Source organism: Anopheles ziemanni, chromosome 2 (assembly GCF_943734765.1).
Source record: "Anopheles ziemanni chromosome 2, idAnoZiCoDA_A2_x.2, whole genome shotgun sequence".
NCBI classification, from domain to species: Eukaryota; Metazoa; Arthropoda; class Insecta; order Diptera; family Culicidae; genus Anopheles; species Anopheles ziemanni.
In genome coordinates this window covers 14219296-14240251 of record NC_080705.1, presented here as the reverse complement: position 1 = coordinate 14240251, position 20956 = coordinate 14219296, and the positions used below count along the sequence as shown (strand labels likewise).

At 48.0% G+C, this 20956-nt stretch overlaps 1 protein-coding gene across 1 annotated transcript in view; it reads left to right on the top strand.

The window, feature by feature from the left end:
• LOC131294975 (protein O-mannosyl-transferase TMTC2) overlaps positions 1–20956 on the top strand; it is a 118064-nt gene that overhangs the window by 48825 nt on the left and 48283 nt on the right. Inside the window, exon 3 of the mRNA XM_058323033.1 lies at positions 5233–7015. Coding sequence (XP_058179016.1) covers positions 5233–7015 — 1783 coding nt within the window. The remainder of the gene's footprint in view (positions 1–5232; positions 7016–20956) is intronic.

Below are 20956 nucleotides of genomic sequence, written 5' to 3'. Positions count from 1 at the left end.
TGCCCACCAATGCTAATAATAATAAACGATTTCAAGACCAAATGAAACACAGGTTCTGCAACGTGGCTACAAAAAGACGGTGAATTGTATTCGCCTTGGTTGATTTATTGTGTGAGAAATATGAATTAAATTTTTCACATTTAAAGAGCGGTTCAATATTGATCTGATTTGAACGATGAGCAATATATAAACCACTATGGTGGAAACATTTTTATTGAACCCAAAACTAACAAGAAATACAAAAAAGAAATGAACGAAAATTATATTAAAAGCAACAAGAAGTTTTTCTTAGTCGACCCCTGTTGCATGAAAAATGTAGCTCTTCGACCATTAAAACGACTGCGAAAGCTCCTGCTCCGGTAGGTTGAGGTTTTCCCCGGGTGTCTACAACTCTTGGCGTCGAATCAAAGCCAGCTCAACCGTAATGGGATTCTGCTTTGTGAGCTGCCGGGCCAGGGCTCGAATTCAATTTTACGGATAAGGATGAACTTCGAGCCACTGATAAAGGGGAATAGTTTACAAGTTTTACAATCAGTTTGCCAGGCGATCCCCTCGCACTTCTCTCCACTGCAATCGCTCGAAGCGCCCGCGCGTCTGGCGTCAACTCCCTTTCCTGAAAGCGGCCTCGGTTGCGGCAGCCATCGAGCGCAAAACTTTTGAACTACCCGAACTAATCAGGCTCCGTAACCTTTACAGCTAATTGGCAATTTGATACAGAATGGAAACCGAAATGAATTGAAACTTCATCGTGGTAGCAGGCGCCGGTGGGTAGGGAACCTTTATCACCTGTCCCCCGTTCGGGTTTGGGTTCACTCCTATCTTTCCATCAATCGGTTTCACCGTCCCTCGCCAAGCTCACCGCCCGGAGAAAGAAATTTTCCACCGATGGAGGCGCCTGGTGATGGTTGCTTTTCATCAGCACACTCCGATAGCGCTGGCATCTGATCACTCATCCGGGCGCAGAAGAACCTTCGTTTCGATCGAGTTCGGTGAAAAACTAAAGAATTTTCAATCCCTAGTTTTCTAACACCGAGTCGGAAAATTGGAGCCTGTTACTACTGTGAACCATTTAATTGAGCTTATCTTGTGTTAGGAACGTTGGTAACGGTTGGCAACGGGTAAAGGGATAAAACCATGAACATACTGGAGGAAAACTGCACTGCCTGAGTTTTAAAATAAAAAAGGTTCCTGGAAAATTATTAATTGAAAGTGTGCAATTAAATCAGAAATCTCAGAGTAGAATGATCGGAATTGGGAATTTGTACGCGATTGAACAAAGCTCACCAAGACGAGAATTTTTCAACAAAAAATTCATTTTATGAAAAACAATTGTGATACATTAAAATACAACTTCATTTAGATGAGCATCGTAAAATATCTGACGTACTACAATTATAGTGTTCGATAGTCATTTGTACGACCAGGTGTAAAACGACATTTCCCATGTAGAAAGGGAAGTGAACTTCTTCCTACAACAGGGAAACTATTTTCATTTACACTTCTTCATCTTACAACCACCCGGAGGTAATGGAAACCAAATAAAAAAGTGTTGTTTGCACAGTCGTCTCGTCGACTCAATCCAGCATTGATAAACGGTTGGACTTTTCAAGAAAGAAACACAGTGGGAGGAATCCGTTTCACCCACGGATGCATGAATGGTTTTGCCAACAATGGCCCGAGCGGCACCGGCAGCTGGAGAGCGGATAGTTGAGCAACTTTTCTCATCTCATCAAGTTGATCCCGATGCAATGTTGAAAGGAATAGTTATTATTTAGTTTTTATTGTCGGTTTTGCAACGCTTCTGATGCTGTTCGTATTTCGAGCTTCCCGTTTCTGATTTCCACTCCAGCTTGGCGGGGTAAAACTTTCACCGGATGATTCGATGATAGCAACGGATCGATCCACCGTTCCAGCTGGGGAGAGAGGCGTGTCGGCGAGAGGGTTAAAACTCTTGCTTTTCAGCGTACGAACCTCGAATCGAACAATGGGATGGCCTCGATGAAATGAAATTATTCAGACATATCCGATTCTTACGACACAACAACCTACTCTCTCCTCGGCAGGAATCAACAGCCACGAAGCCCGGCTTGAAGCCTGGGTGAAAAACGTTCCCCTACTGCGGTGAACGGGTTTCTTCTTGAACAACGTCAAAACTTCCGTTCGGTTGATGGTTGCAAGATTCCAACCTAATGAATCTACCTCGAATAGCCACCGGGTTTTGTGTTCGAGATATAGAATTTGTAGGCCAACGCCTAAGCCGAGTTGGGAAGGGAAAACTTTGCGCCCTTACAGCGACGACCCGTGCGTTGGGATAGATCGTTCAAAAGCGATCAAATAAAACTTGTAAGAACACCCTTCACCAATGGGAAGTTTTGGTATCCTGTTCAAAAGCTCCCGTTCATTCAGTTGTTTTTTTTTCAGGTCAAAGCAACCGTTGTGGAACGAACGTTGGAGTGGTTTGTTTGTCGGAAAGAAGGAACACTTCTGGGTTGTAAAAACCTGGCCCTCGATCTACGGTGAATACGCTCGTGGCGAATAAATTAGTTCCAGCAAACTGCAGCAAGCGAACCGATCGGAAAACTTTACACTTTCCATTCGCACAAAAACCGCGACGACCGTAAGAGAAGGAGTGGAGAAAGGATTAACTTTTAATACGCGAAGACGAACGGTACAAGTAGACGAAGGGAAAGCGATCAATCGAATCGGTTTTGCCGGACGGCATCGAAATTAAAACCCTCAAATCCATCCCCACCCGAGGTCGAATGGAAAAAAAATATCCGCCCCCCCCCCCCCCCCCTCCCTTCAGGTAGCTCAATAAAACGATGAAAGTTGAAAGTCACCGAAGGTATTAGCTTTCCGACGCAGCAGCACTCAATCCAGCAGTCGTTCAATGCGAGGTAAAAAGTTTTTACCGATCTCAAATGGAATTTCGCAAGTTGCGCCCGCTCCTTGCCATAAGTTCGACGCTCGGCGCCCATCCATCACCATCCTTGCGCCCCGCCATCCACCCAACCGATCGAACTGAAGACGCTTTTGGCCCTTCGCAACGACATCGCTCGTAAATGCGACTCACGTTCCCCGGCTGGCACCTGTTCTGTGACAATATTTGAACGTGTCCTCGGGACGGGATGCAGTCTCGAACCGGCTCGGACGGGATGGTCATTTTTCTTCCACCTTCCATCATATTCCATTAGCGTGCGGGCGCCATCCATCCGTCCCACGCTTCCCAATCAGAAGGCTACCTTTCGAAGCAATCATGTCCCGTTCGGTGTACCCTTCGAGCGTGTCTCCGTACGGACGAAGTTGAAATCCTCGAGCTGCTAGCCATCATCAATCGATTGCCACCATGCCATCCGTTCGCGTTTGGCTTCGGTTTTGAAAAAAGTGCAAGCGAACGCGTGCAAAGAAAGCCACCTCGTCTCCGCGCGAGGAAAGGTAAACCGGATGAGGTAAGAAATATGTCGCAAATAAAAATCTACTTGAGCACAAACATTGACTCTGTAATAGAATAATCCAGCGCCACTCGGAACGAACCTCGTGCTCGTGGCGAAGAAGCGACGCTTCCACTCGAACACTCGGCCCAACCCCAACCGCTCGTCCCGATGGGACGAATTATTGGCTGTATAATGTATTGCGCGTGTGTCTGCCTTGGGCTCTTCCTTCGACTGTCCGAAGACGGTTCATCGGGTGCTGGGGTGGTCTGTCTACTGTCCGCCCTTCTCCCCTTTTCCCACACCTAAATGCCAATCATCTTCGACCGGCGAAGGCAGCGAAAATCTTTTTATTCCACCATTATGAACCCATCAAAAGTCAATGATCGTTCCCGGCGCGTCCGTTTCTCCTCGGGACGTTCTGCATCGGCGGGACTAATTTTTTCCCATCCCTTCCCTCCACGCGTGCCTGTGCTCATGCGGTGGCATTCTTCCCATTCACGGTCGCTTTCACCACGTGGTGGTTGTATGATTTATTTACGCTTTAATTAAGGCGGGATAAATAATTCAAACCGAAACGAAACCGAACGAACGTTTTTCGGTAGGAGCCGTTTGCGGTTTTTCTTATGTGAGAGATAATTTGGGACACCAAGAACCGGGACTTGCTGGTTGTGTTTATTTTGGTTCTCGTTGCGTAATGCTTTATTAGTAAGAAAATCGAATAACTTATCGTGCCGGAAAGTAAGGCTAAAGAGAAAGCAACCATGTAGGCCATACTGATGGTAATGATTATTTCTCTTTACTAAAGTTGTGTTACCAATTTCATGTTATACATCCGCGAGTAAGACTAAAAAGCCAAGAACTGATCATTTTTGCCAAGAAGTCTTAAGCAAACTTTTCACATGCTTTAGCAAAAATGAACATTTTATTTCGGTAGACGAGTCAAAGCACCTGTCAAAAGGGTTCTAGTAGTAGAAAGTATTTGTTTTTTAAGAACAGGATGTCCAAACGCTTGCGCTAATTAGAACATGGAAGAGTTGTGTAATTCAGATTCCAATCCATGAATCTGAGAGGGTCTTTGCCTTTTCATTCATGAATCTTTAAATGTGAGATACATGAATCGCAATGATTCTTCAACGGGTGAAAACTGATGTGTAAAAAATGGGACACCCTTTTTTTTTTTTTTGATGGCCCATGAAAGAATTGTGGAGATTCGTGACAAATCCATGAAAGATTCATGGAGATTCGATAAGGTTTTGAAGGATTTGTTAAGGTTTGAAGATTAGAATCCCGAATGATTCATCAATCCATATGAATGAATCTTAGGTGAAATATTCGTATGAATGAATCTTACCAAAAGATTCATAAGCCACAAGACTAGAACATCGGTCATGAATCGGGAAACACAACTGGTAACTTACGCAAAAGGGAAAAAAATGGTAATGCAAAGGGCAGACATTTACCGGCTATGAAGAAGAAGTGAAGACTAAAACAATAAAATTAACATCATGCTTGGAGGTTAAAAGAAACAAATTTCCTAGAATTACACTAAAATGACGTTACTTCTTTCACTATTTTCTCGATCGTGTCAAGTGTCGCAATTTGTGCAACGTTCAATACCGCAAGCTATAGGTCAAATTAACCCTCTATGTAGGGCTATTTCCAGAAAATTTCCCAATTCACTCCCTCCCTCCCAAACCATCACCCAATCACTCCCCCCATGTGAACATGGGTTATCATCTTGTTCGGAAAACTAATCAGTATCTCATTACTCATCTCGTCCTTTCCCCTCCCGCTGCAGCACCGTGCCCGCAGCATCGGCGTTCTGGCGCTCGCGTTGGCCGTAATTGTGCACTGCCGCCTCACGCTTCCCCGGCCCGCGACGCTCTTCTCCAGCGCGGACAACCCGACGGCCAAGAGTGGCTCCCTGTGGACCCGCTTCCTCACCTTCACCTACCTGCCGGTGGTCAACTTCCGGCTCCTGCTGCTGCCGGACGTGCTGAGCTTCGACTGGGGCATGGACGCGATCCCGCGCATCAGCACCATCTTCGACCGCAAGGTGGCGCTGGCCGGTTGTTTCTACGCCCTGCTCGGTTACGCCCTGTGGGCCAGTGGCCGTGCGTTGCGGCAACAATCCCGGGCCAGCGCGTCGAGCGGTGGTGGTGGTGGTGTTGGGAAAGGCAGTGGGACGTTGCTCACCAGCACGAGCAGCTTCAATCGGAAGCTGGCCAGCAAACTCACCCTGCACCGACTGCGAGCGGAGGGCCCGGCGGTGCTGGCGACGGGCGAGCCGGACGGGGCGGCCTGTGCGCTCTGCAAGCACGACATCGGGCTGCGGCACACCGTGCCCTGCCGGACGCTGCACAACAACAACGCCCTGTCGTCCATCATCTGCGGGTGTGCGTACGCGCCGGCATGCAAATATTTATCACTCTCGCCTTCGACACTGTCCAATTATTTCTGGCGCCCGGTCCCGGGTGGCGCGGCAGCAGGAGGGGCCACCGGTACCGGTACCAGTTCCTGCAAAGGCGGCAGCAACAATAACAACGACAGTGCCAGCATCAACTTCAACCAGGGCTTCCCGGGAACGATGACGAAGAAGTTCGCCTGTCACTGGCCGCTCGCCGGCACTCCCCCGGGCGGCCAGGACAAGCAGCCGCCCCCGGACCCGTTCCCATTTTCGTTGCTTCCCGACCCGTCCCTCTCCATGTCCTCGTCCTGCTCATCCACCTCCTCGTCGTCCTCCTCTTCCTCCTCCTCCTCCTCCTCGTCGACCTCCAGCTCTTGCGCCTCGTCGGTGCGAGGCGACAGTCCGGACGCTTCCACGGATGAAAATCTCTCACGCGGGACGCCGGAAAACTCGCCGTCGGCCGCCCTGCTGATGTCGGTCGCGCTGCTGACGCTGCCCTTTCTTCCCGCCAGCAATCTGCTGTTCTACGTGGGCTTCGTCGTGGCCGAGCGGATCCTGTACCTGCCGAGCGTCGGCTTCTGCCTGCTGGTCGGGCTCGGCGTGAGCGGTCTGATCGATGGCCGTATCGGGCCGCACCCGAGCCCCCGGCCCTCCTCGGGCTCCTCTGGCGGTGGCAAACAACATTCGATCCATCGGAACCACGTCCGCCGGAACGCGTCCGGCGGCGGAGGTTCGTTGCGGAAGTGGTGGGCTACCGTGGTGCACGGTGTGGCGCGGGGTGTGTGCGTTGGTGATTGTGGTGAGTGTGCCACTCGGGGCAGTGAAGTGGTTAGTGTCCACGATAATGCCGCCAGCGGCAATCGTATCATCGTCAGTGATAACGGTGCTAACGGTGCTTCCGGTGGTCGGTTTAGCAAACATCGCCACCACAGAATCGTCAGCACGGGCGGTAGTGAGGGTGGTGGTGCTTCGGGAAAAACACGCCCGACGGTGGCCGGCCGCGGTGGTCAGCGTAATCGGAGCGCCAAAGCCGCCAACCGTCGGCGGCAGCTTGTGCTGGTGTGCGTCGGAATTCTGCTGGTGGCGTTCAGTGCGAAAACGGTGCACCGCAATCGTGACTGGGCGGACGAGGAAAGCCTTTTCCGCAGCGCGATTGCCGTCAATCCGCCGAAAGGTAAGAGACCCCCTTTTTTTCTGCTGTTCACCATTCCAAACACTGCAACAAAAAATAAACACTGGGTCTTAAATCACGTCCCCGAAAATAAAAGGAATAAAACCCCCATTGCATGGCACACCCTGGCAATGAATGTGAAAGGAACCAGCCTACCACCCCTTCCCCCTTCCCCCCTCCACCCCACAAAGAAAAGAAAAAAGGGATTTCCCTTTTTCCCTGGGACAAAAACCCATTTGGCGCCGAGGTTTGAGCCTTCCGGTTGAAAGTGGACGGTTGAACCCATGCTGCCCGTGCGTTCCCGGGTTTGTTTTTCCCTCTCCTCACCCCTCACCCGTCTCTGACTCAGCTTAAGTGTCGCACATAAAGACGAACGCGCGTCGTGCGGACATAAAAGATAAAATTTAACGCCCTTTTTACCCGCACGTTGCTTATCTACCCCCCCCCCTAGGCGAAAGTCTCATCTGCAAGGACCGATGACGAAGGCACACATTTTTTGCCCTCCCCCTCCCTTTAGCTCCATCAAACTGGTCACCCATCACTTCTTCCTGCGGCATCCATGTGGACGTTTTCGTTTGAAGTCTCGCAAGCGCCCGACCGCGCGGTTAGCGATGCGCATTCGCCAAAGCCATTGACATAAGCATTTTACGCGAATTTAAAGTGATTCAAGCGTACACACTCAACCGCCGGGTATTTACGGCCGGTAGAGGTTTGTGTGGGTTTAAAAAATTTACAATCATCCATCCCGAGGCCCATGCTTTAGTGTGCTTTCCCTTTTTTCTGCTGGTCATGACAGTTACATGCTCATACTGAATATACTGGAAAAAGGCTGGTTTTTCTCAGAGATTGGTGCAGCGACGTGAGCATAAAATACGGCCATAACGTTTTTAGGAAATAAACAGGCGAGAAAAAAATGTTATACCGCCATAATTCCATGTAAACTTTAAAAAGATTACGTTGCGCAAACGTAAATTGAATTTTCATCTGGAAGGCAAATTCATTAGACACATGAAAGTGAAACGAAACCGGTTCTATTATTTCTCGGTTCTGTATGTTCAACTCAAATCTCAGCGACGAATTTCCTATAAATTGTTTTTCCTGCGGCAGAAAAATCAAAGAGCCTTCGGATTAAAGAAGCCATCATCAAACCAAACGACGCTTACGTTCTCCCAATGGACTGTTACCACATATGGTGTGGGGAGGATTTCCACAATTTTGGATTGCTGAATCACTCAACCGCATTTCGCGCGATTGCGGTGCGATAAGGAAAATTCCCTCCCGAGTTTGACGAAGAAACTGTTGAACAATTCACACTTTGAAGAAGAAAAAAAAAACATCAACCGAAGTACGAGCCGATGAGAAACCGCATGGAATCAGTCACTCCGTAAGAGGGAAATCCCCGCCGGGATTCCTGGCTGCTTTGTCACCCGAACCGCCCCGGTTTTTCGGGGGTAAGCCGGACGTATTTTTCCTTTCGCACCAGTACGGCTTCCGGGGTGCGATCCGGCGTGGAATGGAAATCCGTCTTCCGAATGCCACAAGGTGGGTTTGGATGTGAAAATTGATTGAGTTCCAGGGAATCTTCGCTCTGCGACTGTATGTCTCCAGTGGCAGACGGTTTCGAACGGTGAAAGGCCAACCCGAAAAGGCTTAACCGGGTAATGGTGCAGCGTAAATCATGGGCTTGCGTGAAAGTAAAATGAAGAGCTAGAGGGTAAGATCTGTTTTTTCCGTAAGGTGCTACGATTTATTTGGCCTTCAGTTTAAACCAGGCTTGGCCAGTAGATTATGCTGAAGAGTATGTCTTTTGATGAAATTGGTACAAAATCGCTTTTTGATTATGTTGTTCACCAGTAAACCACGTGATTATAAGGAAAATATGTTTAATTCCACTCATGTAAGTAGATTACAATTTTGCCAGCAAAAGTCTGTTTTGTGTAACCATTTCCGGCTAATTAATTGATGGCGCATTTAACTGATTATATACCCTCCCCCCTCCTTCCCCATGGGTAATCAACTCCCACCCAACCCTCCTGCGAAACTCGAGACGGACATGTCGTTAACGATAATGGCGGCGGTGGTCAGTTGTTTTCCACTCAGCTTGATTACCCTGCTCGGGGTAAGCGGGACGGTAGCAAAAATTGGTGTCTGTTTTTGCTGGCCTTTTAAATCAAGTGCCCTCAAACCGGCAGCTAATCACACGGTACACATCATTCGCAGCGGCCATCATCGACAGGCCGGGGGGGTTTCCCTCGAACGCGAGTGCGCTCGCCGACACCCGCTTGCATAGTTTATGAAAACGATAAATCTGACCCCGGCAGCCTAATTGATTAATCACCAACCCCACCGACCCCGCCCATCGCCGCCTCACACTGCCAGCGTGGGCGACAAAGGAAACATGAGTAAGCCAGTTGGAATATTTCGGAAAATTCAACCCTCCAACGCAAAACAAAAAAAAGGCATCCCGACCGAATTGGGGAGTGGAAAGTAACAAGTATGGCATACGCGCGCGCGGGAGACGCAGGAAGGAACCATGCGACTGCAGGACGTGGGGAGTGAAAAAATGAATGATAAATCACCAACTGACCAACCATTCGTGGGTGTTCTCGATGGTGGCCACAAAACAGATAAACGACAGCTCGACTGCTTCCGTTTGTTTTCCTTCTCCGTTGCAGGGGGGAGTGGCTTTTTTTCACCGTTTTTGGCACCAAAACGATTCCCATTTGCTTTCCCGAGGGGCACCGTGGGGAGAGGGAGTGGACACTCGTTCCTTTCGGTGGCTTTTCATATTGCCGGTCAAACGTCTTCTTCATTTCGGTCGGTGTCTGATGGCTTATGGCGTACATGATTTGTCATTTTTCTGACCTCCAGCCACCGACCGGGAAGGGTGGTTGAGGGGGAGAGGGGGGAGGGGGTCACCGGCCCGCTAATGTTGTACCATTATGAGCTGGTGTCAAATACACGGGGCCACAAAACACTCCGACGACACGACGCATTACAATGGAGGGGGCGCACGTGGTGATGATGACGTTGAAATCGGTGCTGGCGACGATGGCCGACCGGAGACGGAACCGACGGGAACCGCAGCGACTCTCGGTTCAATGACAAGCGAATCATTTTTCATGCTAAACCGCTTAATGCTCTCCGGTGGTCAAGAAAAACGGCACCCGCTTTTTTGACCGATGCAATAGAGATGCACGAAGGCCACACACTGATAGGTTTTAAGAGCAACGAACATTGCAGGAGTTTTATTTAAGGAACACAAAAGGAAACGAACAGAAAAAAACATTAATTTGAAAAATCTGATATAGAATATGATAAAATGTGTGACTTCCTGATTAACTTAATTTAAGCAGAAGTTCGAATGTTGTTTAATATAAATATGCAAGTTTCAATTCGTCGAAGAATGCAAACATCAAAAACAATTTTGTTGAAAGTCAACTTTAAAACACTAATTATTTCAATTTCATTATCCTAACGACATACAGTTGCTCCCAAAATTGAAAGTACTGTGTCGATTTGCTCCCAATGATCTTGTAAATAGATTTTTATATTTCCAATTGGCTTTGTTTTAAGCCATTACCTAATAAAACACCAAATTTAGATCTCACAAAATTCATGATACACCGTTTAGATCCTTTGTGGCCTACAGGGTTCAAGACAGCTTGCAAACTTGTTCCACACGTAACTTGAAGTTTTCATTTTAGTTGCGAAGTGGAGGAGTCAAAAAAGGAAACTGGCATTGATTTGAGGAAACAAATTATTTCACTGTCTTGCAAAGTATATTCAATGCAAAAAAATGGTGACATAGTTGGGCGGAGACATTCTACAGTTCAGCATGTTATCGACAGATGGTGATACGAAGGAAAAGTGACGAATAAACGCTAATAATCCCAAAATGGTACGGCAAGAACCAACCTCAAGTATATAGCATAACGTAGTTATAGAAATTAAGCAGAGTACACTGTTGCTCATGCTGCTAAAATCGGAGCTGAAAAATGTGTATGAAAAACAGTTGAAGCGTCGTCTTTGAACGAAAACAAAAACTAAGTGAAAGTCACGCAAGAACAGCTGACGTGACCGAAAATCATTTTCCCTTACAGCAATCACGGACAGTTTGAAATTAACACGGTGGAAAAACGCACATCACGCTACCAACAAGTGCTTTGTCTGGTTTGTCCGGAAGGCAGAATCCAACATGGAAAGTGCGAAAGGTTGCTCGTCAACGCAACCGGACGAAAACGAGCGACGAAAAACCCGAACAACACCCGACTCGAATCAGTTGGTAACCACCTCAATCATTATTATTTCACAATCGCACTTTCTGTGATTTAATGCACTGCGCTTCCTGCGCAGTTCCCCGGTTTGGCCGGATCCCGGCGACACCCGCAGTGACCCGCATCGGATGCGCGTCAATATGGCCGGCTGATGGGTTTGTCTAGGAATCGAGTGAAAGTCCACTTCCACTTGGGATTGTCCGGTGTTACTGTCTGTCGCTGGCGACTGGACCTCACCGTTCGACGCAATCTCGACAACGTAATGGGATGAGTTTCACGTCGTTAGCTGCGGCCATACACCCTCCTCCATGCCTCCATTCCGGTTGACCTAGTGGAACACGCCAGTGCCCAGACGGGCGCAACAGTCGATCCGTGCGACAGAAAATCAATTAACAGCATGGGCGCCAACGCCTGCACCGCATTCCACCCCATCGAAGCGTATGCTCGTTTTTGTGTGTGTGTGTGTGGCATTCATGATCCACACGATCCCAATCGATGTCCCGTCGCTTTCCGGTGAGCGCCAAAACCGAAACCGTAGACCGTCAACATCGTCATCGTTGTCAACGTTCGGGGGAGCGCTCACGGGAACACCGTCCAGCGTGATTTCCATCTCCCATCAAAGCGTTTGGCACGATGAGGGAAAAAAAGGGTTTGGCCCATGAGACGAGACTTCCGCGACGCAAACCCGGACCAGGCAAAGGATGGCGATTGCTTTCCACGCAACAATGCGTCGGCTGATGGATTTGACAGGTTATGTTCCCGTCAGGAGGCGGCGCGTGACAGTTGATGCGCAGCATCTGCCCGATAGCCGTAGCCGTTGGCAACGGCGGAAGTGAACACTGGATAAAATTTATTACTACAACTTGATGATGCCGCGGGTGGAAGCAAAAGCGATCAAAGGAGCCAAGCTGCTGCTTTCAGGTGACAGTTGTGTATTTGATTTGCTTTTTGCAGAGTCAGACGAACACAATCAATCGGAAGTAAGAAATGGTGTAGAGTGAAATTATCAAAATACTGTAGTGCCTGCAACGTTTGATGAAGCAAAGGTTTGAATTAAACCTTCCATTCCATGATTGGCAACATCTTCCTCATCAAGCTGCATCCGGTAGAGCTTAATCCTTCGAAAGATTAGTGATCCTTCTGCGAACGAAAAAAAAACCTACGCGTCATTCACTTTGGTGTCGGCAAAAATTCACGTCGGAGGACTTCACCATTGCCGTGCCAAGAGCCTCAAAACGACCACTTCAGTGCGAAATGAAATTTTCATCCCCGAAGGTTCGTCCAAAAAGCGATGGCAAATACGATGCCGCACCGTAAATGTTCCGTTAGTGTCGTCCCGCATGTGTTTTGCTCCTTCCAGGTTAGGTATATTTCTTCCACACCAAACCTCACCTGCCCGGCCACGGAATGTGGCAGCCATTTTTGCGCACTTTCCGTCCGGTGGAAGGCACTTGGCTGGCCCGCTCTTTGCCTCGCGCCCTTCGCAACACACAATTCGCAATCATATTTTTCCAGTCAATGTATTTTCAATATTATAATCCACTCGGTTGGGCGGGAAATGGCACAAGCAGCGAGTGGGTGATGGAAAAAGAAATTGCCATCCACCTTCGCAGCATGAGGAAATACGACTGTATGTGCGTGTGTATGTGCCTTATCGGCAAAAGTCGAACGCAAGGTTCACTGTTAACTGTACGATGTGTTTGGTACGGAGTGCCCCGGGGTCGACGGGAGTCCTTTGGGGTAGGTTGCAGGGATTTAATCCGCAGAGAAAATCACTCGTCGTCGTCGTCGTCGTCGTTGGTCGCTGTCGATGCGGTGAACTGTGTCTGCCGAAGGAAGCTCGATGCATTTGCTCGCGTTGCATCCACTGCCATTCCCACGAATCGAAACGTCGTGATCTTCCGGGCATCGGGTTGACATGTTACTTTCCGGAGCAGCTGTCAAGTGATTGAAATGGATGTGTGTGAGCTGAAGCCGTGAACGACAGGGCGCTGAGGACGAGTTTTCACGGAGAGGAGGGTGCATTTTAAAGCAGAAGTGTCCTATCACACGGTACATCAGTGGGCGCTTTGTCGTAGTTTAATATTTAAATGCACAAACCTGGTGTGATTTTGGGAATCACTGCCTCCCGTAAGCTGCAAAACGATAGCTCCAATCGGACCAATGACCGACCAATTTGCTGCAAAAAATAGAGAGGAAAAACATTACCTTACCAGGTCAGCATAATCTTGGCTATCGATTCCGTTAGGTAACGAAGGATTCCCATTAAAGGGAACAAGCGAGGAAAAAAAAAACATCACATCGTAAACCCGGTCATGTGTAACTAACGGCCAACTGCCGCAGTGCCGCACACGGGTGCTCCCTGCTGAGAATCCAGAAGCACACCAACGCCTCTCACACATACACACACACACACATCCTCCCAGTATCAGGATTGCTATCGATGCGACAGGATTGAATGACCCGAAGCGAAGGTCGAACTTTTGCGCTGAGTTGCACTTCGAAAGGCGCTCATTCCCTCGTCGCCACATATCCATTTTCCCAGAAGCGTGTCCCTGGTAGTTGTAAAGGTAGGCCGCTAGTTCCGTTGTGCCACAACAAACGCCCACAAACACACACACACACACACACACACACACACACACACACACACACACCGAGCCGCACACATATGGATGCCTGTGGTTTCGGCACGGCCGTGGTCGGATGCCTTTTATTAGTTCATCGAACGGTGGATGAGCTCATTTGAATTTTATCGAAATCGTTTTGCCGGCTGTGGTCGGTTTTTGGGAGCCGAACGGAAACACATCCCCTCGAAACACACACATACACACACATGGGTGGGGAGAAAAGTGCTACCGGTGCGACCACCGGTAAACCGAATAAAAACGGCCACGAAAACCGCCCCTTCGGTGAGAGGGAGGTGGTTGGTAACGCGAGCCCTCTACCACCGTAGGCCTGAGGTGGAAAATTCGGAAAACTTCCACCACCCAAACGGTTGGAAGTGGTGGATGTGGTGCTAGGGAAGCGATTCCAATTCCCGGTATAGATTAGCGTGGGGAACAACTTCAGCCGTCGGTTGTGTCGATAGTCAAACGGAAGTTTTTCGGAGCGATTAGAAAAAGTAAAACACTGGAAAGTGGCAAAGGAACAGGCAAGTTCGGCCGAGGTGGGGATTATCAGTGTAAATGGACAGATTATCATTCTATTAGTCGATTTTTCCTACGCCAGCCAAACAGTGGTCATTAACCGTTGGTAGGGGTGGGAAAAGTCGGCACTTGGGAGAAGGTTTGTCTGTTTGGAAAGTTACGCCACATTAGTTTCAGTTTATCGTAGAGAGGAATATTAGTGCTGATGTTTTTACGTATCGTTTTGTTTCCCTTTCAAGTGCAGTTTGTACTTTTCCGATAGAAAATATCGAAAATATTATTGCCGTTTGTTTCACACCGGAAAGGCAAACATTTTTCATCCCAAGAGAATCTCCAAGCCCGGTGGGAAAACCATCCCACATAGATATCCATATTGCTCTACCAAGTATGGCAAACCGATCCCAGTGTTACTTCGTGGAGGGAAATAGTATACAGTTTGCCAAGCGACCGGGGTGAAATTGTGCAGTAAATTATATTTGAACAGCGTAACGGTTTATGGCTCCGTAGCTGTTATTTTTTTTCAATGGGAAAACTATGTAGAATGGAACCAAATTCAGAATGGTTCTGTTTGGAAAAGATTTTGTTTGTTTGTTTAGTTTTAATCTTACACTTCACTGGATGACGATTATAGGAAAACAACAATTATTGTGTTGCACTCAGGGAGGAGGGGAAAAAAATCCCACACGAATACTGACGAATAAATCTGGTTGGATAGTAAATTTCAACCGTTTTCAATTAGCAGCCATAAATTTCCAACGATTAGGGCGAGATTTTGGACCGTATCTCATGGTCGCTTTGGCATTTGCGCCGAACAGGGGCAACGAACGAACACATGTTATCCCGTGCATGGAATTCATAATCCCACACTAATGATCCTAATCCGGTCGGCACTACATCGCGCGTAATGCCAATCGATAAAGCCACTCTCACTGCAGCACAAAAAGGCTCCCCACCCCGCCCAACCGCCCGACGACGATTGATCTTTATTCACGGAACGTGGTCGTTGCGCCACGTCCCGCCGACGCGTCCCCTTGCCCGGCGGTGCGCTGACTAGACGGTGCTCCCGGCTTCAGGCCGGCTCCGAAGCGCGCCCACTCATTCATTAAAACATAATCACCCGCTTCATTCGCCATAATCCCACTCGGGCGCGAGTGGCACGATCGATTATTAATAAACAAACTCGACCGGCGCGGAGAAACGATGGAAGCGTGCCCGTTTGCCGATCCCGGTACGGCACTCGAGCCACTCATTAGTGGTACCGGAGGCAAATTGATTAAAGGTACAAATTATCTAAATCAAAATCATTTACCCACGATCTCACGCCGGCTAGAGGCACGTGAAATGGGCAACGAATTGACAGCCCATTATCAGGGTGAATTGCTTTGGAGAGTTTTCATGGATTCTTTTGGCCGGAGCTTGTGTACCAAGTAGCCATAAACAGTTGGAAACGAAAAAAAAAACCGAAAAGTGTCTGCCCAAAAGGAGTCGTAAACAACTCGTTTATTAGCTTTCTTTTTTCGACTGACACTACTGTTACTGATAGTGTTACTCTCTCTCTCCCCGAACTAACCATGGGGCATGGGATGTAAACAGTTTTCCCGGAGTTTCCCCAGAGTGGGCTCTGCCCAGAACGTGAGGTAACTTTGTCCACCCGTACACCGACAAGGCAATGCGCCAGGAAATAATCTACCCCGGCCCGGAGAACTGCCAGCTTTCCCAATTTTCACTCCACCCGTTTGTCGCTTCCGGATTTATTTCACCCATTTACACCGTATCGGACCGTTTCGTGCGTCCATGTGTTCATCTGCTGCGCCGGGAAAACCGTTCATTTTTTACTACCCTACCCGTGTGTTGCAGCTCCACTTTTCCATTTTTCTGCCGGAAATTGTGGACTCCGCACACCACCGAAATCCGCTTCCGTTTCGTCCCCGTTTTGCAAAGTTTTGGAAAGTGGGATGTGTATTTTTATTCTTTTTTTTTTTTGGGCAAGACAAGTTTCGAGGTAACCGAACGCGACCTACGACACGTGGCGCTCCGGAAATGAAGATATTTATCTACCCTTCCGTACGGTTGCCACTTGCTCTAGCGGGTTTATTCTGCATGCTTTCGACCCCGTTCACTTTACAAATGACCGCACGGTTCATGTTTTGATTTGTAAATTTTGAGCAACATGTAGATTCAGTGATCCTTTTCGCTCGCATCTTTTCCCATGGAAAACTCTTCCCCGATCGGGGGGTGTTCGGTTTGCTGTCAATAACCCATAAGGGTGGAGTTTTGATCGGAAATAATGAACGTTATATTTCACAGTATTTCAATCAATACGAACTTGAAGCAACGAACATTTATTGCCACGATTCAGTCTTTAAAAAGTTTGTTTACTATTCTTGGAGTCCGTTTTTTATGCAGTTCTAGTTTAATGTTCAGTTCGAAATTACCGTTTGCTATTTGTTAAAAAAAATCCCCATAATTTGCAGTGAGCAAGAAAACAATCACTCTATTTCACTTTATTCGAAGGTCCCTACTGCTTGGTTCTGTTTCTAGGTGATTGCAAAACTATTGGGCTTAACTGTAATCATAAGCGCCACACCGAAAAACTCACATGGTGGTTTGTGGATTCACATGTGGCGAAAATAGAGGAAAAAATAATCCAACTGCTGCCAACACCGAGTGGAGTATTTACGGGACACGGATAACCTCCGTTGGCCCGAACGGCCCATTTACCGGGCGTTAGCAAATCTCCCCAGACGCTGGGAAGGTGGCCGGGCCCCGGGGCGGAAGACCGGGAAAACGATTTTTGCTTTGCAACACAAACGGCACGGGCTAAACTGGAGGCGGAAAAATTTGCTCCAATTTTCCACGATCCCAATTGCCCACAAATTTTACTCCTTTCTCTTGCCCCCTCACCGTGTTAGGTTTGAATTTCCCTGGGCCCTTGGCTTCCGAGCGGAGATTCAGCCGCCTTCGAGTTCGTTAGCGCTCGTCCATTTGCTGGCCATTTCCCGCACGCTTACCGGAGAAACTGCGCTATAGCTTACACTTGGGGGGAGTGTTGGTGGAGGTGGTGGTGGTGGTGGTTCTTGCTCGGCACAAAAACATGAGGCCCGAGGCCACGGTTACGCCGGTCGTACCTGGGAACCGAGGTGTGAAAATAATGTCTGATCAAAGTTGCTTCATTTCACCCCCGGGAAGCGTATAAAGGCTTCTCGATTAAGCTTTGAAGTGGTGGGAGGGCAAACGCTCGCTTCCTGCGGTGCCAGCGGAAGCGGTAGGGCAGGTAATCAGGAAACGGGAAATATTTCTTCTTCCCCCCATCCTCCCCCGCCCGGGACCGTTGCATTTGGCCGCATCCGTTGCTTCGGCCCGATTAGCCATATCATGGTTAGAGAGGAGTTTGTGTGCTGCTTTTTTTTCACCAACTTTCACCATTTTTTTCCGTGCTCATCCTTTCGTGCACTCGCCCCGGCCCGGTTATTCGGCCTCCGGCGATGGCAAAAGTTATTCCCCTATCCACCGCACTGAGGAACCAAACCTGTAAACATATCACGGAATTTATATCTTCTCTTTTTCATGATCCTTTCCATCTCTTTCCACCAGTTGGGTCACTTTTGCCGAGTGAGTGTATTTGGTGTAATTTTTCATCGATGTGGTTTTCATGCTACCGCCCCAGGCCTCCCCCCTCCTCCCCTCCTTACCGCACCGATCCCACCTTGACCGGCGCCCTTTTTGGGGTGAAAATGGGTGGGTGTGAAAAAACATCACCGGGCGACAGACGGCGGTCTGTTTTTGAGGCAGAGCTTTTTTCGTCGGTCGCCCGAAAGGATGTCGGTCGGAGAATTCTACACCTTGTGACCTGTTCTTTCCCGTTTGTCCAGCGGTTCAAGCGGAGGACTACGGGTGGGGGATTCCGGAAAGCAGAAATCCTACAAAGACCATGAGACGACTACATTACGGAGAAAGAAGATGCTGAGTTCGTATTTATGGTCGGGTTTGGAAATCGTACGGAGTAGTGTTTTTTGATAAGGTTCGTCCACCCAACCCTACGGAAAGGGTTTTATAGGAACCTTTTGTGTGCCTTCGAGGGCCGATTTCAGCATGTGTGAAATGTTTTCCCCCCCACGTTCGGGCTTACCCGAAGAAGTTATTCACACAATTTTGACCACTTCCTTCGCAAGTGTTTTATTAACTTGGTCGACGATTGTATTACAGGGTGACAGTTTGGGCAAACTCTTTCGAGGAGATATTTCAATCGTCAACGACTGCTTTCATTCAAAAGTGAGATTACTTCCCTCACAGCTTTTCCTTTTGATGCTTCTTTGTTCCGTCCGATTCTAGCCAATTTTCTTCCCTGCCTTCCGCTGCTGAAACCAATTCACACTCTGGCTTACCACCGGGGTGGCATTGGAAAAGTTTTCCTTACATCAACCACATCAACCCAATGTCGTTCCAGCTCTCCAAAGCACACCAATGCGTCCTTGCCTCAGAAAAAGAAGACCTCATCCAACACACGGTGGTGGCCGACTGTGAAATTGTAGCTTGTGTTAACTTTCCACACGTTTTTTTATTCTGTTTCGCTACGCTTTACATCACGGTCTATTCCCTCGCCTTTAGGCTATCGAGCCAGTCGGAAAATTATCTCATTCGTTTGCTATTTCCCGCGCGCACGGCCAGGCCGTTTCCAACCTCGAAGCTCCCCGAAAGTTTTTCTTCCGAAAGGCTCGCAAAAGGTAAAGCCGCTTCCTCGTTTTTTTTTTCCTATTCTCCGTTTCCCGAAACCGGTTGTATCCGTTTTGTTTCGTCAAGGAATGGCACGCTGGGGTTCCGGGGGGGAAAGGGGAAAAAACGGATGGCTAGGCTGTCAATGGCGATGTTGGACAAGCGTGCCAAAGGGTGCTGGGAAAGTTCGGAAAATTGACGCCAACATCCGCGCGGCGTTTGCAGCGCTGGGGCAAGGGAGTATATTATCAATGATATAGTGGGCTAGGGAGTTTTTCCTCTGTTTTTTTTCTTTCTCGTAGGGAAACTATAAACCTTTTCTACACACAAAGTGCCCGGAAAAAAGGATTCGAAGTGGAAAGGCACGATCGCGGGAAACGACAAGGAAAAAAGTACCGAAACGAACCAATCTAGCCAGTGGTAGTTAATAATTTATGGTTATAAACTTGTCGGAATTATTATGAGCGAATGTCGTGGAATGATTTATGAGGGTAGTTATCGGCAAGCGGAGGATTTTTTTTCTCTCTCCCTCTCCCTCTCTCTTTCTCTGACTTCCGTTTCCCTTCGTTTTCACAAATGTTTTCCCCGTCCGCCAATGGGGATTCCTTTCCGGTGCTTTTTCCGGTACTTATGGCTAAGGTGAGCTTCACTTTTATAGTCACCAGTTCTATGGCCCTTACCCATTTCCTTAGTCCCGTTATCGCACGGGTGAAAGCGAGCGAGAGTTTTGATAATTTCTTCCGATAGTTTCCGAACCCAACCCAAGGTTGGGTGCGAAGGGGGCCGTCAAACGAATGTGTTAAACTTTTATGGAGCTAATTTTAGGTATGCTTCTATCGGGCCGGTCTCTATCGAACATGATTTAACACGTTGTTTAGTGTGCCGCCGTGTCGAAAGGGATGGCGCATGTTTGATTTTTTCTTCATAACTTATTTTGGCATTGAACAATCGTCTTATCTCTTCAATTTAACTAAAAGACTTGAACATGGAATTTAAAAGTTTCCACTACTGTTCAGAAAACCAAATCTAATTGGACGAGTTCTAACTTTCTGAGATTCAAAATGTGTATGTCTACCCAAGAATCGGTACAAAACCGTATAAACGCTACGAGTACGCAAATGATATGCATAAAGCTACAAGAAATAAAAAAAATTCGTTGCCAATAAAATGATAATAGAGAGAATTAATTTGCATGCGCAAGCCCAGAACCTTCCTCATACTCTAGAGCACCAATGTATTCAATCATTTTCAATCAGGAATCAATTTGTATCCACTCAAATGTGCAAACAAACGGACTTGATTCCGTGACTTTAGGTTGATTTATTCCTTCAAGTAGAAACAGCTTTTCATAAAAAAAACATGAAAAAATTAAACATTCCTCAGATACAAATCATTGATGACAGCTGCGTTGACACCGGCGGTAACGACACTGCCTGCTGCCAGTGAACAACATCCTCATTAGCATTGATAAAAATTTAGTCCTACCATCTGGGACGACTCCGACCGAGGGAACCACCCTCACTCCATTGCGAGTCGGAAAATTCCTTCCTCAAGAAATGATCGGTAAATTGAGCGAAAATCCGTCATCCCGCCCCTCGATCTCGGAAGAAATGAAAATTCCAGCCCATCCAGCCGCGAGGACCGGTAACAACTTCAACCCACAGCCTCCGTAAAATATGCGATAATCAAATGCCATCGTTCCGCCAGTCCCCAGACCCGTTTCGACCCCGATGGGATCCGGGGCGCAATTCAATCGCACCGTCGCGCGGGGTACGATGCTAAATCGGGAAATTTCATTCGCTTCG